General features: G+C 43.9%; 1 protein-coding gene across 2 annotated transcripts in view; it reads right to left on the bottom strand.

Annotated features, from left to right (window-relative positions):
• ENPP1 (ectonucleotide pyrophosphatase/phosphodiesterase 1) overlaps positions 1-17,479 on the bottom strand; it is a 109,867-nt gene that overhangs the window by 26,908 nt on the left and 65,480 nt on the right. For both annotated transcript variants that reach the window (XR_010793000.1, XM_066605564.1), the window contains exons 17-20: positions 7,419-7,506; positions 7,153-7,325; positions 5,716-5,761; positions 1,203-1,354 (exon numbers count right to left, since the gene is read on the bottom strand). Coding sequence is in view for 1 of the 2 variants with exons in the window: in XM_066605564.1 (XP_066461661.1) it covers positions 1,203-1,354; positions 5,716-5,761; positions 7,153-7,325; positions 7,419-7,506 (459 nt within the window). In the remaining variant the exon portion in view is untranslated. The remainder of the gene's footprint in view (positions 1-1,202; positions 1,355-5,715; positions 5,762-7,152; positions 7,326-7,418; positions 7,507-17,479) is intronic.

The raw sequence follows: 17,479 nt of genomic DNA, 5'->3' as shown, positions 1-17,479 counted from the left end.
AATGGAAGTGCTCACAAAGGCTGGACAAATATCTGTCTGAGATGACTTAGTGAATCCTGCACTAAGCAGGGGGTTGGACCAGATGACCCTGGAGGTCCCTTCCAACTTTACCATTCTATGATACAGTAGTGTCAAATTTCAGTTGCAAGTTCTGAAGTACGATCAGTATGGTTGGGAGGTAATTGGAGACTTCAAGATGGTTGCTTTCCTAATGGGTCTTCAAGGTGGTTTCACAAAGTTTCCTTGCTATCTTTGTATTTGGGATAGCAGAGCCAAAACTGAACACTACCATTGACGAGACTGGCCAGAATGTATTGACTTCACTGTCAGACAAAGCAACCTCTTCACATAAAGCTCAGGCTTATGAAACAGTTTGTCACAGCTCTAGATAAAGAATCTACAATCTACTAAACATATTCCCAAAACTGACTGAGGCCAAGGTAAAAGCTGGCATCTTTGTTGGACCGTAATTCAAGTGGATCATAGAATGTCTGAAATTTCCTGACATGCTCACAGAAGCACAGAAAGCAGCTTGGAACAGTTTGGTTGCTGTAGTTCAAGGGTTCATGGGAAATCACAAAGACAACTATGTAGAGTTGGTGGAAACAATGGTGAAGAAATACCATGCTATGGGCTGCAGGATGTCGCTCAAGGTGCATATCCTGGATTCTCATCTACGTAAATTCTAGCAGAACCTGAGAGCATACTCTGAGGAACAAGGAGAAAGGTTCCACCAAGACATGCAGCTGTTTGAGCGTCGCTATCAAGGACAATACAGCGAGAATATGATGGGCGACTACATCTAGGGGCTGGTACATGAAAGTGACCAAGTTCACAATCCTCAATCGAAAAGAACCAGACATTTACATTAATTTTGAACTGTATGGACATACTCTGTATTGTATAGTGACTTTGGCTCAGGATTGTAAGTCATTTCTTTTCTTACTGTGTATGTCCTTGAAACATTCGAAATTCAAAATCGTATTTTTAATTATCAATGTCCAGACCACAAAAGCAAACTTTCAAAATGAAAGTTATTTTCCATTATATTTCACAATTAGCTAACAGGAACAAATAAACTTTTCTTAAGACACAAAAATCACGTTGCCTAGTGTTAAGGAAAGAACCTCCATAGATCTTAATTTAAAAAAATCATCTGCTTTCTTTAACCAACTTCTATGCATAAAACTAATAGTACTTACATTTTTTCCTACAGTGTATGAACTCCACAGGGGCATCTTTATATTGTAGCTGAAGCCACTCACATATTTATTATGGTACAAGATGCAATAGCTGCTATTTTGTAAAACCAGTGGTCTTCCATATGGCAGATTAAGCTTTTTAGTGGCAGATTCTGTGAATTGTGCAGATGGAAAACACATTGACAATCTTATCAACAGTTGCAATAATACGGTTACAATAATACAAATCCTTGAATTACTTAAAAATACACAAGCAGCAATAACATTCTAACCACTAAGAGATAAAGTGATGATCCAGAGACAGTTACACCTCAGTGGGATATATCAGGCAGTGAGTGAACAGTCAGTGCTTGTAGAGGATGTATTGAAAGCAAGACAAAAATGGCAACTGTGAAAATTTGAGCCCAACTAGGCCAAACTGTGATGGCTAGATCAGAGCATCTCCAAAACATCAGATCTTTTTTGGTATTACTGGTATGGTTAGCACTTACTAAAACGAATCCAACGTAGGAGAACTGAAGAACCAACCAAAGGTACTTATGCATGTGGAGAATGAAAACTAGCCTGTCTGGTCCAATCCCAAAGAGCTACTGTAGCACAAATTGCTGATAAGGTCAATGCTGGTTATGATATTCACTTAGGGAAATTAAATGTCAGATGAAATGCAGAGTTATCAAGTAGACTCTCCATTAAATGTCACCAATCTAAACCAGGAGGAAGTGCAGAGCCCACTTAAAAAAAATAAAATAGCCAAAATCACCAGGTCCCAATGGCATACAATCCTGTGTTGTAAGGAAAATAAGTAAAGTAATGTGATAGACCTGAAGGTAGGCTGGAGCTGCTGCTAGGTTGTTTTTTGATTTGATTTCCTTTTACTTTATTTTGTTTCTATACCCATCTACCTGAGCCGAGTGACTAGGAATTAGCATTAAATCTCAGGCCCAGGCTAGTAGATTAGGGTTATTTAGCTTATTTAGCATATCTATGCAGAAGCTTGTGGTATACACCTCAGGGAGAATAGGGTCATTGAAAATTGAGTGACATTCTGACACGCTATATTTGAATATTTGAAGTCAGTTATCCTGAGGGGCTACCTCTGAGGAATCAATCACCTAGATATAATTGTACCTTCGTCCGCATTTGCAGACTATTGCAGTTATCAATCCTGCAGATGTGGTTCGTTGTTGTGACATTTACAGATGACCTATATCACATGTGTCAAACACAAGGCCCGCGGGCCGAATCCGGCCCGCTGCCTTGTGTTATGTGGCCCGCGGCGTGCCGACGGCCGCTCACCACTGTAGTGATTACCAGCTGGGGTGCCGCAGCTCCCCGCTGGTAATCACACTGACAGCGCTGATCCCTTCTCCCCTGAGTCCCCTGCTCTTCAGTTCCGCAGGAGAGGACTCAGGGAGGAAGCGTGCCGTGCTGCTCACTGATGTCAGTGCACACCCGGACGCATATGAACTTTTTCCACAAGACTTCTGCACTAGTCAGCAATTCCAGCAACCTGATTGGTTGTCTGGGTTGGCTGATTCCCCAAACAAGCAATCAGGTTGCTGGAATTGCTCAATAGTGCAGAAGTCTTGTGGAAAAAGTTCATATGCCACCCAGGCTCAGCACGATCCGCTCAGCATATGGCTGGGGAAGGGGGAAGTTAATATTGCTGCTGGGGGGTGAGGGTTAATATTGTTGTTGCTGGGAGAAGGTTAATAATGCTGATTGCTGCCGGGGCTGAGGGAGTTAATATTGCTAGTGTGTTGGGGGGGGGGGGGGTTAATATTGTTGCTGAAAGGGGGTTAATATTGCTGCGGGGGTCGGGTGGGGTGGTAATATTGCTGGTGGGGGTTAATATTGCGGCTGGGAGAGGGTTAATATTGTTGCTGGCAGGGGGTTAATATTGCTGCCGGGTTGGGAAGGGGAGGGGGGGGTTAATATTGCTGCTGGGTGGGTGGAGGTTAATACTGTTGCTGGGAGGGGGTTAATATTGGTGCAGGGGGGAGGGGTTAATATTGCTGGTGGGGGTTAATGTTGCTGGGTGGGGGGGGGGGTTAATATTGTTGCTGGGAGGGGGTAATATTGCTGCTGGGAGGGGGTAATATTACTGTAGGGGGTCGCTATTACTACTGGGGCCACTGTCGGGATCGCTATTACTAACTGGTCTACTGTGGGGGTCAATATTTTTACTAGAGCCACTATGAGAGTCACTATTATTACTGCGACCACTATAGGGGTCACTATTTTTACTGAGGCCACTATCAGAGTCACTATTACTACTGCGACCACTATGGGGGTCACTATTAGGGCTCGTTCACACGGGCGTAATTGCATTTCGGTCGCACAAATACGCTACGTATTTGCGCAATCGAAAATCGCTTATGCCTGCGTATTTGGGCACGCAGAAAAGAACGCAGATTGGCCGACTGAGATGGTGCGCAAATATGCATTGAATACATAGGCTTCCTGCGCATTCACCACGTATTTGCGCGGCCCATTCACTTCAATGGCCTATCGGGGTGCGTAGTTTGAAACAAAATAGGTCCTGCTGTGTGAAAATATACATAATGTGACATCAATGGCTTCTGTTCTCTGCATATTATGTATGCAAATACGCTGGTGTGAACGAGCCCTTACTGTACTGTCTTACAATCGGCCCTTTGAAGTTCACCAAAAACCTGATGTGGCCCTCGGTGAAAATGAGTTTGACACCCCTGACCTATATTATGGTTAGCCCATGTTGTTGTACATTTTAAGATCTCAGATGTACACTTCGGGCACATATGACACGCAAACCTTTGTTATTTAGGTTCTATATGAATATAACTCTAGGGCTCCTGATGAGTCGCTAGCGCGACAGAAACTCGTCGAGTCTGTTAAGCCTATAGGGCCTATTAATGAGTTGAAAATATCTATATGATAAACGCAAAGGAATTGTGAATTAACAAAGAATCGGTTAAGTTACGCACTATTGGAGCAGAACACGAAAATTGGGAATATCGTTATATGAGGGGTTTCTAGTCTTAGACTATATACCAGTCACCTGGTTAAAGAGGGCATGATACATATGGCCCCAGGTATTCTATGAACCTCAGATATACGGGTGAAATGAGACTACATGTGCCTAACAAAACAAGATCATCTGTATTGAACTATTAAAGAGTTAATAAAAATGTGTTCTTATGAGGCCTTCCCAAACCAACAAAAGCTTTTCTTTTTAAGTGGTTACAAATAAAAGTTAAATTTTAAATAATAAGGAGGTTAGTCTGTGTAAAACAGGTACAAGGTCTTCATTAGATCTGACCTGTCATACCTGCACCCCCATACTCTGTTATGAGTCTCACAGATTGCACTAGCAAGCTACTCTTCACACTTACTTATAAGAGCCCTTGGAAAGATTACATGGAAAAGTGTTTTAGTTGTCACTAGTAGTCTAAAAACAATGTTTGATCTCTTCATGACAGTTCTCTGCATTGTCTCAGACCAGTCTTTTTCACATTATGACTCACAGATAAATCTTTCACTAAGGGCTCATGTCCACAGCTGTGATGGACTCCGCCAGCGGAATATTGCAGTGGAGTCTGCCACGGCGCCCCCCCAAAAACCCCATACTTACCACTCCGGATCCTCCGTATGCGTCCCGCAAGGAGGGCCAACGCGCATGCGCAGTACAACGCATGCAGCGCCGGCAGTGTCATACGATACTTCCGCTGTAGCACAATGGAAGCCGGCTGCGCTTATTCCCAAGGCATTTAGAACATGCCATGGTTTATTTCATGCTGTGGAATTCCACTGTGGAATTCCGCAGTGTGAACATTGAGCTATTAGGTTCAATAGAACCTAATAGTTGCAGGGCAACGCCGTGGATTTCCACCGCGTACAATGCGGCAGAAATCCAGCCGTGGGCTTTAGCCCTAAATGTGTTGAGAATACTATAGAATGAGTAGGGTATATATACTTGTTTCACAATTACTAGGTACATGACAGCTGATAGTACCCTTAATTTGTTAATAGGCACCTCAATAGGTATATTGCACAAGGGTGAACATAATTAAATTATGCAAATGGGAAGATGGAACAATAGAGCACCTAGAAAGTGTTAGGAAGCTTATAAGGCCATCCATGCTCCTCTGGGAAATATTCAAATAGGAAGATGGAACAATACCTCTGCAGCGCCATCTATTGGAAGGCAGAATTCTTGCAGGTCAAGATCAGACTTTTTAAACAGGCCATATAACACTGACTGGGAATTAAGAGCCAAAGCCAGAACGATCATGCAGAGGCAAGAGTTTCATGGTGATTGCCCCTCATCAATGTGTAGCAGGTTCTGCTTGGGTTAAATTAGGACATGATTGTTGTATAGCTCCAAGCACCGTATGAATTTGAAATGGAGAGGACAAGTATTGGTTCTGCTTTAGGTCTCCACTATCTTCATCCGTTTTTGGATCTTTGTAATGAAGACTCTCCCAGAATGTTTTAGTTATTTCAACTTCAGGAAGCATTTTCCAATTCTTACCTTGTTGAGGTGTAAGTGTTAACTGTCTTTTATATCCAGCTTCTGTCTGTGAGGAAAAAAAAATAGTCTTAGGGCATTTACATATATTGAAATAAATGGAAAAAAAATGATTTTTAGCCAAGTTGTCGTGTAGAAGTGGTTCAGGAGAACCAAAAAAGCTCAATTTGCTAATTAAGCAAATTAAGCAAGCTACTATGTATGGTCTAGTACTGGCAAGGCCCATACCTATGCTGTTGTGACCCGATGGAAAATAAGTAGAGATGAGCGAGCACCAAAATGCTCGAGTGCTCGTTACTCGAGTCGAACTTTCAGTGATGCTTGAGAGTTCGTTTCGAGTAACGAACCCCATTGAAGTCAATGGGCGACTCGAGCATTTTTGTATATGACTGGTGCTCCGCTAAGGTTTTCATTTGTGAAAATCTTAGCAAATCACCAAAGTCATGTAAAAAACACAGAAATGGACAGGGCAGGTGAGGAGCAACATGCAGGGCTGCATTTCGGGCTCCGAGGTCTCACTATTAATCTGTGTCTCCTCCCTTTCAGTTTCATCCCATTGCTTCTAGTCTTTTCTGGTACAAATGAGAATAGGGCTGATTCCTCTGCACTGTGACAACCCTTCAGATATTTGTAGACATCTATTAAGTCTCCTCTCAGCCTTCTTTTTTGCAAGCTAAACATTCTCAGATCCTCATAGAACATGATTTGCAGACTGCTCACTATCTTGGCAATACTTCTCTGAACTTGCTCCAGTTTGTCTATGTCTTTTTTAAAGTGGGGTGCCCTGAACTGAACCCAGTATTCCAGATGATGTCTAACTAAGGAAAAGTAGAGGGGGATAATTACCTCACATGATCTAGACTCTATGCTTCTCTTAATACATCCCATAATTGTGTTTGCCTTTTTGGCTGCTGTATCACATTGTTGACTCATGTTCAGTCTATGATCTATTAGTATAGCCAAGTCTTTTTCACATGTATTGCTGCTTAGCTCAATTCCTCCCATTCTGTATGCGCCCTTTTCATTTTTCTTGCCCAGATGTAGGACTTTGCATTTCTCCTTGTTGAATATTCTGTTAGTCACTGCCCACTGTTCAAGCTTTTCTAGATCTTTTTGAATCCTCTCTCTTCCCCAGGGTTTAAATGTTGATATGTGCTCCTTAACCATCACCCCCAGATGAAGGTGGAGACAACAAAATTTTTATTTTTTCTGCATCTGTACTTTACATAATCAATGGTTATATGGTAATATAATCCTTTGCTATATGGGGTTGTACTTAGTTTGTATAGATCTCTGTATGGCTGAAACTTTTGTGGCACTTCATCTTTTATAAAATTTTAAATTTTGTTTATTCAATCTAAAAAAAAATTTCTAAATCTGGCATTTTTGCAGGTTTTTTCTTTTAGTTATTTTTCACAAAGATTATCAGGTTATACTAACCAGTGAGTTACAGGAGCAGCCCAAACCGTTCACCCTAGCTCCATGGATAACAGAGCACTGGAAGGGTTCTGATATCTCTTTTGGTAAGGATGGCTCATAAACTGGTTGCTTAAGTAAATTGTTAAGACGTCCACGAGTTCCATTATTGGGTGCAGGTTCAATGTCTAACAAATCTGCAAAACACAGCAGATGTGAATATGTAAAATGTGCAGTGTTACAGTTTAGTATATATAACAAATATTATAAAATACAATGAAATGACTCACCACACATTAAATTATAGATTTCTATATTCTCAAATGGCTGCACTTCTATGCCATGCTTCAAGCTAGGCCCATAGCCAATGAAAAGTGCCTGTAATTAAAGTTATAACATTAGGATTCATATCTGCAGTACCTTTTCAACTTTTTTCATCTTATCAAAGTCTAAACTTTGTTTCAGAGTGCTATAAAATAGGTGTTTGATTCCCATAACAATAGAGGTAACGAATTTTCCATAGAGATCAATCATACTTAGACAATCTGCAGGAGTAACGGCAATCGGAGAGATGTGAACTACACCAAAACAACTATTAGGTTTCAACAATACACGATTCAAAAATCCGTTATTAATATTTAATCGGTGTTTACTTAGTCTGCAGGGTAAACATTGAGTAGTTCTACCAACGTATTGTATTGTCATAGTCGATAAAATAGGTCACATATTAACTGGCAGGTCAGCCTGTTTCTTTTAACCCCTTATTTTCCTTTTCGGTATTTCCTCCATACCTTTAAAAAAATCATAGCTCTTGTTTATCAATCAATGTAGCTGTAATGAAGCAGTTTTAAATAATTCTAAATGGAGTGAAATGGAAAATAAACAATATTCCGCTATTTTTGGGGAAGGGGGGGGTCTTGTTTCTACAGTGTACACACTGCAGCAAAAATGACTATTCTATTGTATGATTACTACGATACCAAATTTATATACCGTATATACTCGAGTATAAGCCCAGTTTTTCAGCACAAAAAAATGAAATTACTGAATGGCTGTGATTGGCCGGCTCTCGATCCAATCGCGGCGCTTCCTCACACAGGGGATTTCAAAACCATGCAAGGGAGGTGACAGCGGGGAGAAGACTGAAGCAGCTTGCTACACTGCCAGGGAGAGTATAGCACACGCCGGCTAAGAGGAGTATTGTGTTTTTTTTTTACCTAGTATATACTCGAGTATAACTAGGCTTATACTTGAGTCAATAAGGTTTACCATTTTTTTGTGGTAAAACTTATTGACTCGGCTTATGCTCGGGTCAGCTAATACTCAAGTATATACAGTAGTTTCTGTGCTGTACTGCTTCTGAAATATAACATATCTTTGGGAAAAAAATAAATTTTCTGCTGCCATCTTCTTACAGCCATAACATTTTTCATTTTCCATTGGCATAGTTTCTGAAGCCGTTCACTGTGGGGACGGTGGGGGGGAGGAGGGGGGAAGTGGGGTAAATAATGCGCTACTTTGATAGATCGGATTCACCAATGCAAAATATTTTTGCTTGGGTTTTTTATTTATTTATTTTTTTATTATAAATATAGCAAAAGGTTGTTAATTTTTACTTTTATTACCTTTTATTTTATTAATACATTTTTAAACTGAATTTTACATTTTTTATTTTAGTCCCCATAGGGACATGAGCTTGCGATGATTTGATCGCTCCTACAGTATGATGTAATACTATAATATTGCATTATACCATGATCTGACAGGCAATCAAGGCATGCCACAGGCATGCCTTGATAGGCAATCTGCCATGGAAGTCCTTTCTGAAGGCCCAGGCTGACATGGCAACCAAATGGCAAACTGCGATCTCATCACGGGGGCCATATGGCAACACCAAACATTGATTGGGCATTTAAATGCTGCTGTGAGAATTGACAGCAACATTTAAAGGGTAACGGTCGCGATCAGAGGAAGTGTTGATTGCAGCTGTTGCTGGCGTGTTTTGGCTGTAAGAAACAGCCAACACCTGCATTATATGGAGCGGGATCACTACCGATCCATACAAACCCTGAACACACAGGACGCAACTGTATGTCCTGTACCGGTAAGGGGTTTTCTAAAATTTCACCTAAGGTTTGATCTGTTGTGGTAGATACCCTTCCAAAATAAAAAAAACAAAACATAACAAAACCTTCTTAAGGTACTAAAACTCCTACTAACCCCTTGAGTGGCGGGTTTCTTACCTCCCTGTCGTGCCCATCAGGGCAGGTTTTTTAAATGGGCCAATCATTTAATTTGAACTAATTTTGCAGTTGCGTTCCAAGAGCCATAACTTTTTCATTTTTCCATTGACACGGCCATGTGAGGGCTTGTTTTTTGCTGGAGAAGTTGTACTTTTTGATGGCATCATTTTTGGGTATATATAATGTATTGCATAACTTTTGTTAAAAAATTTGTAGGGAGATTAGGAAAAAAAAAGTAATACAAGTTTAAATCACCCTCCTTTTGCCATATCCATAATAAAAAAATCTAAATCATAAAAGAAAAATACATATTTGGTATCACCGCGTCCATAAATGTCTGATCTATCAAAATAGTGCATTATTTACCCCTCACGGTGAACGTAGTCCTAAAAAAAAATAAAGAACGCCAGAAATGCACTTTTTCAGTCACCCTGTCTCCCAGAAAAAAATGCAATAAAAAGCGATCAAAAAGGCGTATGTATTCTAAAATGGTACCAACGTTAACTACAGGACGTCCCGCAAAAAATGAGCCCTTGTTCAAGTACGTCGATGGAAAAATAAAAAAGTTATTGCGCGCAGAAGATGCAGCAGAAAATAATTTTAAAAAATTAAATGTCTTTGAAAAAAAATACAAGTGCTATAGTAAAAAAAGTATACACATTTTGTATCGTAGTAATAGTACCGACCCATAGAATAAAGTTATAAGGTCATTTTTGTTGCAGTTTCTGTGCCGTAGAAACAAAACGCACTGAAGGATGGTGGAATGTCATTTTTCTTTCATTTTACTTCACTTAGTTTTTTGTAAAAGTTTTTCAGTACATTATATGGTACTTTAAATAGCACCATTGAAAAATATAACTCATTCCACAAAAAACAAGCCCTCATACAGGGACGTTGATGGATAAATAAAGGACTTATGATTTTTTAAACAGGGGGAGGAAAAAAAGAAATGGGGAAAGAAGAAAAAAAGGGACCGTGTCATTAAGGGGTTAAATAATGTACTAACTTCCTTCTCTGGGTCATTCTGACGCAGGGATACCACATGTGTAATTTTATTTTTAATTTTTCACAAAGTAAAGGGAGACAAGTGTTTTTAATTTTATTTATTTTTTTAAATAATTAGTTTACTTTTTTTTTTTGACTTTTTTTTTTTTTTGTCCCTTTAGGGGACTTCCACAGAGACCCATCAAGACTCCCTGATCACATTCTGGGGGGGGTCCCATGGTGACAGCCCTTTACATGCTGCAGTCACATAGACTGCAGCATGTAAAGGGTTAACACAGCAGAGATCAGAGGTTTTCTCTGATCTCTGCTGTAAGAGCTGGTTCCTAGCTGTCCTCTGACAGCCAAGCAGAGACAAGCCGATGGTCTCTATAGGAACCTGTAAACAAAGCAGTACATTAGAAGCAGGAGATTGCCGGCATATCTGCAATATCTTCCTGCTTCTCAATGTCCTGCTTTGTTCTCTGTGGGACTGTGCAGGCAGAGCACAGTGTCACAGCTTGTGGCATTGTGCTCTGCAGCTCCCATAGTGATACATAGCCCGGAAATCTTCTGGGCTATATCGCTATGAGCAGTGAAGCTAGTCCCGGAAAATTTCCGGGCGTGCCACTCAAGGGGTTAATTCTTTCAGATGTGATTGTATGCTTATTAGGCAAGTTTAATTTACTAGGTACTGAGATATTTTAAAGTTTGGGAGCCCTTCAAAAGATTTCAAAGGTATTGTAGCTTCTTACTTTGGAGGATGTGCCAGCCATACTTAAGAAAGATTCCGATGGTCACATGGAAAGAATTGAAAATGTCAATGAAATTTGTTTAAGTTGTAATGGTAGATTCATTGAGATTTGTTACAAGACAGTCCCTCTGTGTAACAGGATAATGTTCAGATTCCTTGCTACAAGGCGCAGCTGCACCACCGAAATCGGACACTCCTTTGGCCACCCTCTTGGGTTCCATGGTGCACAAGCGCAATATAATGCAGCGTCACACCACTTGGAAATATTAGGGATTTAAGTTTCTGAGTCTCTCAAGAAGTGTTATGTAATTAACATTGTTTGACGAGAATCACTTTTGAAGATCAAACACAGAATAGCTCATGTAAGAGTATGTATTACCCTACTGTATTGCAATGTGAGTGTTTTTATTGCAAAATAGAGTCCGAGATTAGATGGTTGCCCACATGGTTTGATTAAAAGATTAGTTTGTGTACACATTTTTACGTTACTTGAGAAAGGGGATTCCAAACACTGCTTTGTGCAAGTTATACAGACAATACTCTTTAAGCCTCATAGCTGTTTTTGTTTATAGTGTGCAAATAATTTGCCAATATCAGTTTAAAAAAAAAAAAAGATTTATATCTTGTGGAAAAGCAAACATGCGCATTGACTACAGGGTCAGGTAATCCAGGTCAGGTTACCTAAAAGTAGTGTAGTACTTAATGAATTCACTACCAATTGGTGATATAATAATATTATATTCAAGCTTGAAGATGATATTTATTTACTTAAGATCTAGAATAATACTTAAAGCATCTATTCACCTCTCATGATCGATTTACAAACTGCTTGTTTGTGCTGCTATGGACAACCAGAACATTGCTGTTCAGCACAGATACAGCCAGGTACAGGTCTACTTATATAAAGCTTATTAACCCTAATCAGTGGAAGATATGGAAACTATAGGGAAAATTTATCAAGACACTTGCGCTAGTTTTCTAATGTAAAAAAAAATATATAATTTTGGCGAACACCTTTTTGGTGTAAAATTTGTGTTTTCACAATTGTCGTCACTTTTCCAAAAATTGTACAAGTTTAATAGGGGGGGCAGCACAACAGATTTAGGAGCCTTTCACACTAGCGTTTTGCCTCTGTTGAGCCTCTCTCTATTCTGTTTTTGGAGCAGAGAAGCCGTGAAAAACAGAAGAGCGAGCAAAATAAAGGGATCCATTTTTTCTAGTTGATTTCAATGAGTTTAAAATGAAAAAAGGGTACTTTCAGTTTGCTTTCATCCTGTTTTACTTTATTTGTTTTTTTACCGAAACAATTATTGGCATAAATTTTGCTTGCCAAAAGGGATGCAATATTTATTAAGAATCTTGGCTGTTAATAAATTTGCTGCATCTTTCTCCAGCACACTTTATATCAGACAAGTATATGAAGCATCTCTCTTAACCCTTTCCAATCCACTGTCTGATCGCTGTACAGCTCCGATGTTGGAAGACGTCCGTCGGGGTTCTCTTACTGTATATTGCCAGCCTCTCTGCTGTCTGAGCCCATCCAATGTGTCACCCTATGCAGTACTGGCTTTAGCCAGCAGATTCTGCAGTTATACAACGGCGCTAAGAGAGTAAGCCCCCTAGGAAAAACAGGATACAAATTGGATTGTAAAGTGTTAATTAGAGATGAGCGAGCACCAAAATGCTCGGGTGCTCGTTACTCGGAACGAACTTTTCGCGATGCTCGAGGGTTCGTTTCGAATAACGAACCCCATTGAAGTCAATGGGCGACCCGAGCATTTTTGTATTTCGCCGATGCTCGCTAAGGTTTTCATGTGTGAAAATCTGGGCAATTCAAGAAAGTGATGGGAACGACACAGCAACGGATAGGGCAGGCGAGGAGCTACGTGTTGGGCTGCATCTCAAGTTCACAGGTCCCACTATTAAGCCACAATAGCGACAAGAGTGCCCCCCCCCCCTCCCAACAACTTTTACTTCTGAAAAGCCCTCATTAGCAATGCATACCTTAGCTAAGCACCACACTACCTCCAACAAAGCACAATCACTGCCTGCATGACACTCCACTGCTACTTCTCCTGGGTTACATGCTGACCAACCGCCCCCCCTCCCCCCCACAGCGCACACCAAAGTGTCCCTGCGCAGTCTTCAGCTGCCCTCATGCCACACCACCCTCATGTCTATTTAGAAGTGCGTCTGCCATGAGGAGGAACCGCAGGCACACACTGCAGAGGGGTTGGCACGGCTAGGCAGCGACCCTCTTTAAAAGTGGTGGGGCGATAGCCCACAATGCTGTACAGAAGCAACGAGAAATAGAATCCTGTGCCACCGCCATCAGGAGCTGCACACGTGGGCATAGCAATGGGGAACCTATGTGCCACACACTATTCATTCTGTCAAGGTGTCTCTGCATGCCCCAGTCAGACTGGTAATATGTACCTTAACAGTAACCGCGTTGGTGGTAATGTGGTGGTGACTGCGGACCTAGTAGCGCGGTTTTATTTTGTTGGTTTTCGGAATGTGGCCAGGATTAAGTGGGCCGTGGCGGGGGGATGGTGGGGGGGCTCTCTTGTAGTGTCGGTAAAGGTGAAATTCTTGGACTGCCACCAGACGAACCAATGCAAAGGCATTTGCCAAGAATGTTTTCCCTGTTGGAGGAGGAGGGGGATGTTTTTGAGGCACGTCGTGTCCTCTCCACGTGTCCGTGGTTATATGCACCTTAACAGTAACCGCGTTGGTGGGAAATGGCCTCGCCGCCATCATGTCTTTGGGAAGCCTCTGTTTCCACACCCCAGAGACATACCATTAGCAGCGGTATAGGCAGAGCCCAGAATTCGTAACATTTCAGCCGTAGCATTAGGACAGGCCCCACTAACATATCACTAGCAGCATTATAGAGGGAGCGCAGTCTTCGTTCCATGTCAGCAATAGTAGCACTCAAGACAGGCCCCAGTAACAATTCCGAAGCAGCATTATAGCGGGAGCGCAGTCTTCGTTCCATGTCAGCAATAGTAGCACTCAAGACAGGCCCCAGTAACAATTCCGAAGCAGCATTATAGCGGGAGCGCAGTCTTCATTCCATGTCAGCAATAGTAGCACTCAAGACAGGCCCCAGTAACAATTCCGAAGCAGCAGTATAGTGGGAGCGCAGTCTTAGTTCCATTTCAGTAGCTGCAGTATAGCCAAGGCCCAAGTTACATTTATGTAGCTAAAGTGTAGGCCAACCCCACACACACTTCTGTACCATGAGTGCAGGCGAAGAACATACAAATTGCTATGATTACACTGTAGGTGAGGGCCCAAAAAAATTGGTGTACCAACAGTACTAATGTACCTCAGTAAAAATTGGCCATGCCCAACCAAGATGGCAGGTGAAACCCATTAATCGCTTTGGTTAATGTGGCTTAAGTGGTAACTAGGCCTGGAGGCAGCCCAGTTTAACGAAAAATTGGTTCAAGTTAAAGTTTCAACGCTTTTAAGAGCATTGAAACATATAAAAATTGTTTCAAAAAATTAGATGAGTGAGCCTTGTGGCCCTAAGAAAAATTGCCCGTTCAGCGTGATTACGTGAGGTTTCAGGAGGAGGAGCAGGAGGAGGATGAGGAATATTAGACACAGATTGATGAAGCAGAAATGTCCCCGTTTTGGATGGTGAGAGAGAACGTAGCTTCCATCCGCGGGTGCAGCCTACGTATTGCTTACGTATCGCTGCTGTCCGCTGGTGGAGAAGAGAAGTCTGGGGAAATCCAGGCTTTGTTCATCTTGATGAGTGTAAGCCTGTCGGCACTGTCGGTTGACAGGCTGGTACGCTTATCTGTGATGATTCCCCCAGCCGCACTAAACACCCTCTCCGACAAGACGCTAGCCGCAGGACAAGCAAGCACCTCCAGGGCATACAGCGCTAGTTCAGGCCACGTGTCCAGCTTCGACACCCAGTAGTTGTAGGGGGCAGAGGCGTCACCGAGGATGGTCGTGCGATCGGCTACGTACTCCCTCACCATCCTTTTACAGTGCTCCCGCCGACTCAGCCTTGACTGGGGAGCGGTGACACAGTCTTGCTGGGGAGCCATAAAGCTGGCCAGGCCCTTAAAGACTGTTGCACTGTCTGGGCTGTACATGCTGCTTGCTCTACGCACCTCCCCTGCTACCTGGCCCTCGGAACTGCGCCTTCTGCCACTAGCGCTGTCGGATGGGAATTTGACCATCAGCTTGTCCGCCAGGGTCCTGTGGTATAGCAACACTCTCGAACCCCTTTCCTCTTCGGGAATGAGAGTGGGAAGGTTCTCCTTATAGCGTGGGTCGAGCAGTGTGTACACCCAGTAATCCGTAGTGGCCAGAATGCGTTGAATACGAGGGTCACGAGAAAGGCATCCTAACATGAAGTCAGCCATGTGTGCCAGGGTACCTGTACGCAACACATGGCTGTCTTCACTAGGAAGATCACTTTCAGGATCCTCCTCCTCCTCCTCCTCAGGCCATACACGCTGAAATGATGACAGGCAAGCAGCATGGGTACCGTCAGCAGTGGGCCAAGCTGTCTCTTCCCCCTCCTCCTCATCCTCCTCATGCTCCTCCTCCTCCTCCTGAACGCGCTGAGATATAGACAGGAGGGTGCTCTGACTATCCAGCGACATACTGTCTTCCCCCAGCTCGGTTTCCGAGCGCAAAGCGGCTGCCTTTATGGTTTGCAGGGAACTTCTCAAGATGCATAGCAGAGGAATGGTGATGCTAATGATTGCAGCATCGCCGCTCACCACCTGGGTAGACTGCTCAAAGTTTCGAAGGACCTGGCAGATGTCTGCCAACCAGGCCCACTCTTCTGAAAAGAATTGAGGAGGCTGACTCCCACTGCGCCGCCCATGTTGGAGTTGGTATTCCACTATAGCTCTACGCTGCTCATAGAGCCTAGCCAACATGTGGAGCGTAGAGTTCCACCGTGTGGGCACGTCGCACAGCAGTCGGTGCACTGGCAGATTAAAGCGATGTTGCAGGGTGCGCAGGGTGGCAGCGTCCGTGTGGGACTTGCGGAAATGTGGGCAGAGCCGGCGCACCTTTACGAGCAGGTCTGACAAGCGTGGGTAGCTTTTCAGAAAGCACTGAACCACCAAATTAAAGACATGGGCCAGGCATGGCACGTGCGTGAGGCTGCCGAGCTGCAGAGCCGCCACCAGGTTACGGCCGTTGTCACACACGACCATGCCCGGTTGGAGGCTCAGCGGCGCAAGCCAACGGTCGGTCTGCTCTGTCAGACCCTGCAGCAGTTCGTGGGCCGTGTGCCTCCTATCTCCTAAGCTGAGTAGTTTCAGCACGGCCTGCTGACGCTTGCCCACCGCTGTGCTGCCACGCCGCGCGACACCAACTGCTGGCAACGTCCTGCTGCTGCTGACACATCTAGATTGCGAGACAGAGGTTGAGGAGGAGGAGGAGGAGGGTGCTTTAGTGGAAGAAGCATACACCGCCGAACATACCACCACCGAGCTGGGGCCCGCAATTCTGGGGGTGGGTAGGACGCGAGCCTTCCCAGGCTCTGACTCTGTCCCAGCCTCCACTAAATTCACCCAATTTGCCGTCAGGGAGATGTAGTGGCCCTGCCCGCCTGTGCTTGTCCACGTGTCCGTAGTTAAGTGGACCTTGCCACTAACTGCATTGGTGAGGGCGCGTACAATGTTGCGGGAGACGTGGTCGTGCAGGGCTGGGACGGCACATCGGGAAAAGTAGTGGCGACTGGGAACTGAGTAGCGCGGGGCCGCCGCCGCCATCATAGCTTTGAAGGACTCCGTTTCCACAACCCTATACGGCAGCATCTCAAGGCTGATAAATTTGGCTATGTGGACGGTTAACGATTGAGCGTGCGGGTGCGTGGCGGCGTACTTGCGCTTGCGCTCCAACACTTGCGCTAGCGACGGCTGGACTGTGCGGTGCGAGACATTGCTGGATGGGGCCGAGGACAGCGGAGGTGAGGGTGTGGGTGCAGGCCATGAGACGGTTGTGCCTGTGTCCTGAGAGGGAGGTTGGATCTCAGTGGCAGGTTGGGGCACAGGGGGAGAGGCAGCGGTGCAAACCGGAGGCGGTGAACGGCCTTCGTCCCACCTTGTGGGGTGCTTGGCCATCATATGTCTGCGCATGCTGGTGGTGGTGAGGCTGTTGGTGGTGGCTCCCCGGCTGATCTTGGCGCGACAAAGGTTGCACACCACTGTTCGTCGGTCGTCAGGCGTCTCTGTGAAAAACTGCCAGACCTTAGAGCACCTCGGCCTCTGCAGGGTGGCATGGCGCGAGGGTGTGCTTTGGGAAACACTTGGTGGATTATTCGGTCTGGCCCTGCCTCTACCCCTGGCCACCGTACTGCCTCTTGCAACCTGCCCTGCTGATGCCCTTG

Source organism: Eleutherodactylus coqui, chromosome 1 (genome assembly GCF_035609145.1).
Source record: "Eleutherodactylus coqui strain aEleCoq1 chromosome 1, aEleCoq1.hap1, whole genome shotgun sequence".
Lineage (NCBI taxonomy): Eukaryota > Metazoa > Chordata > Amphibia > Anura > Eleutherodactylidae > Eleutherodactylus > Eleutherodactylus coqui.
Note: the sequence above shows the minus strand (reverse complement) of the source record. Positions and strands in the feature narration are given on the sequence as shown.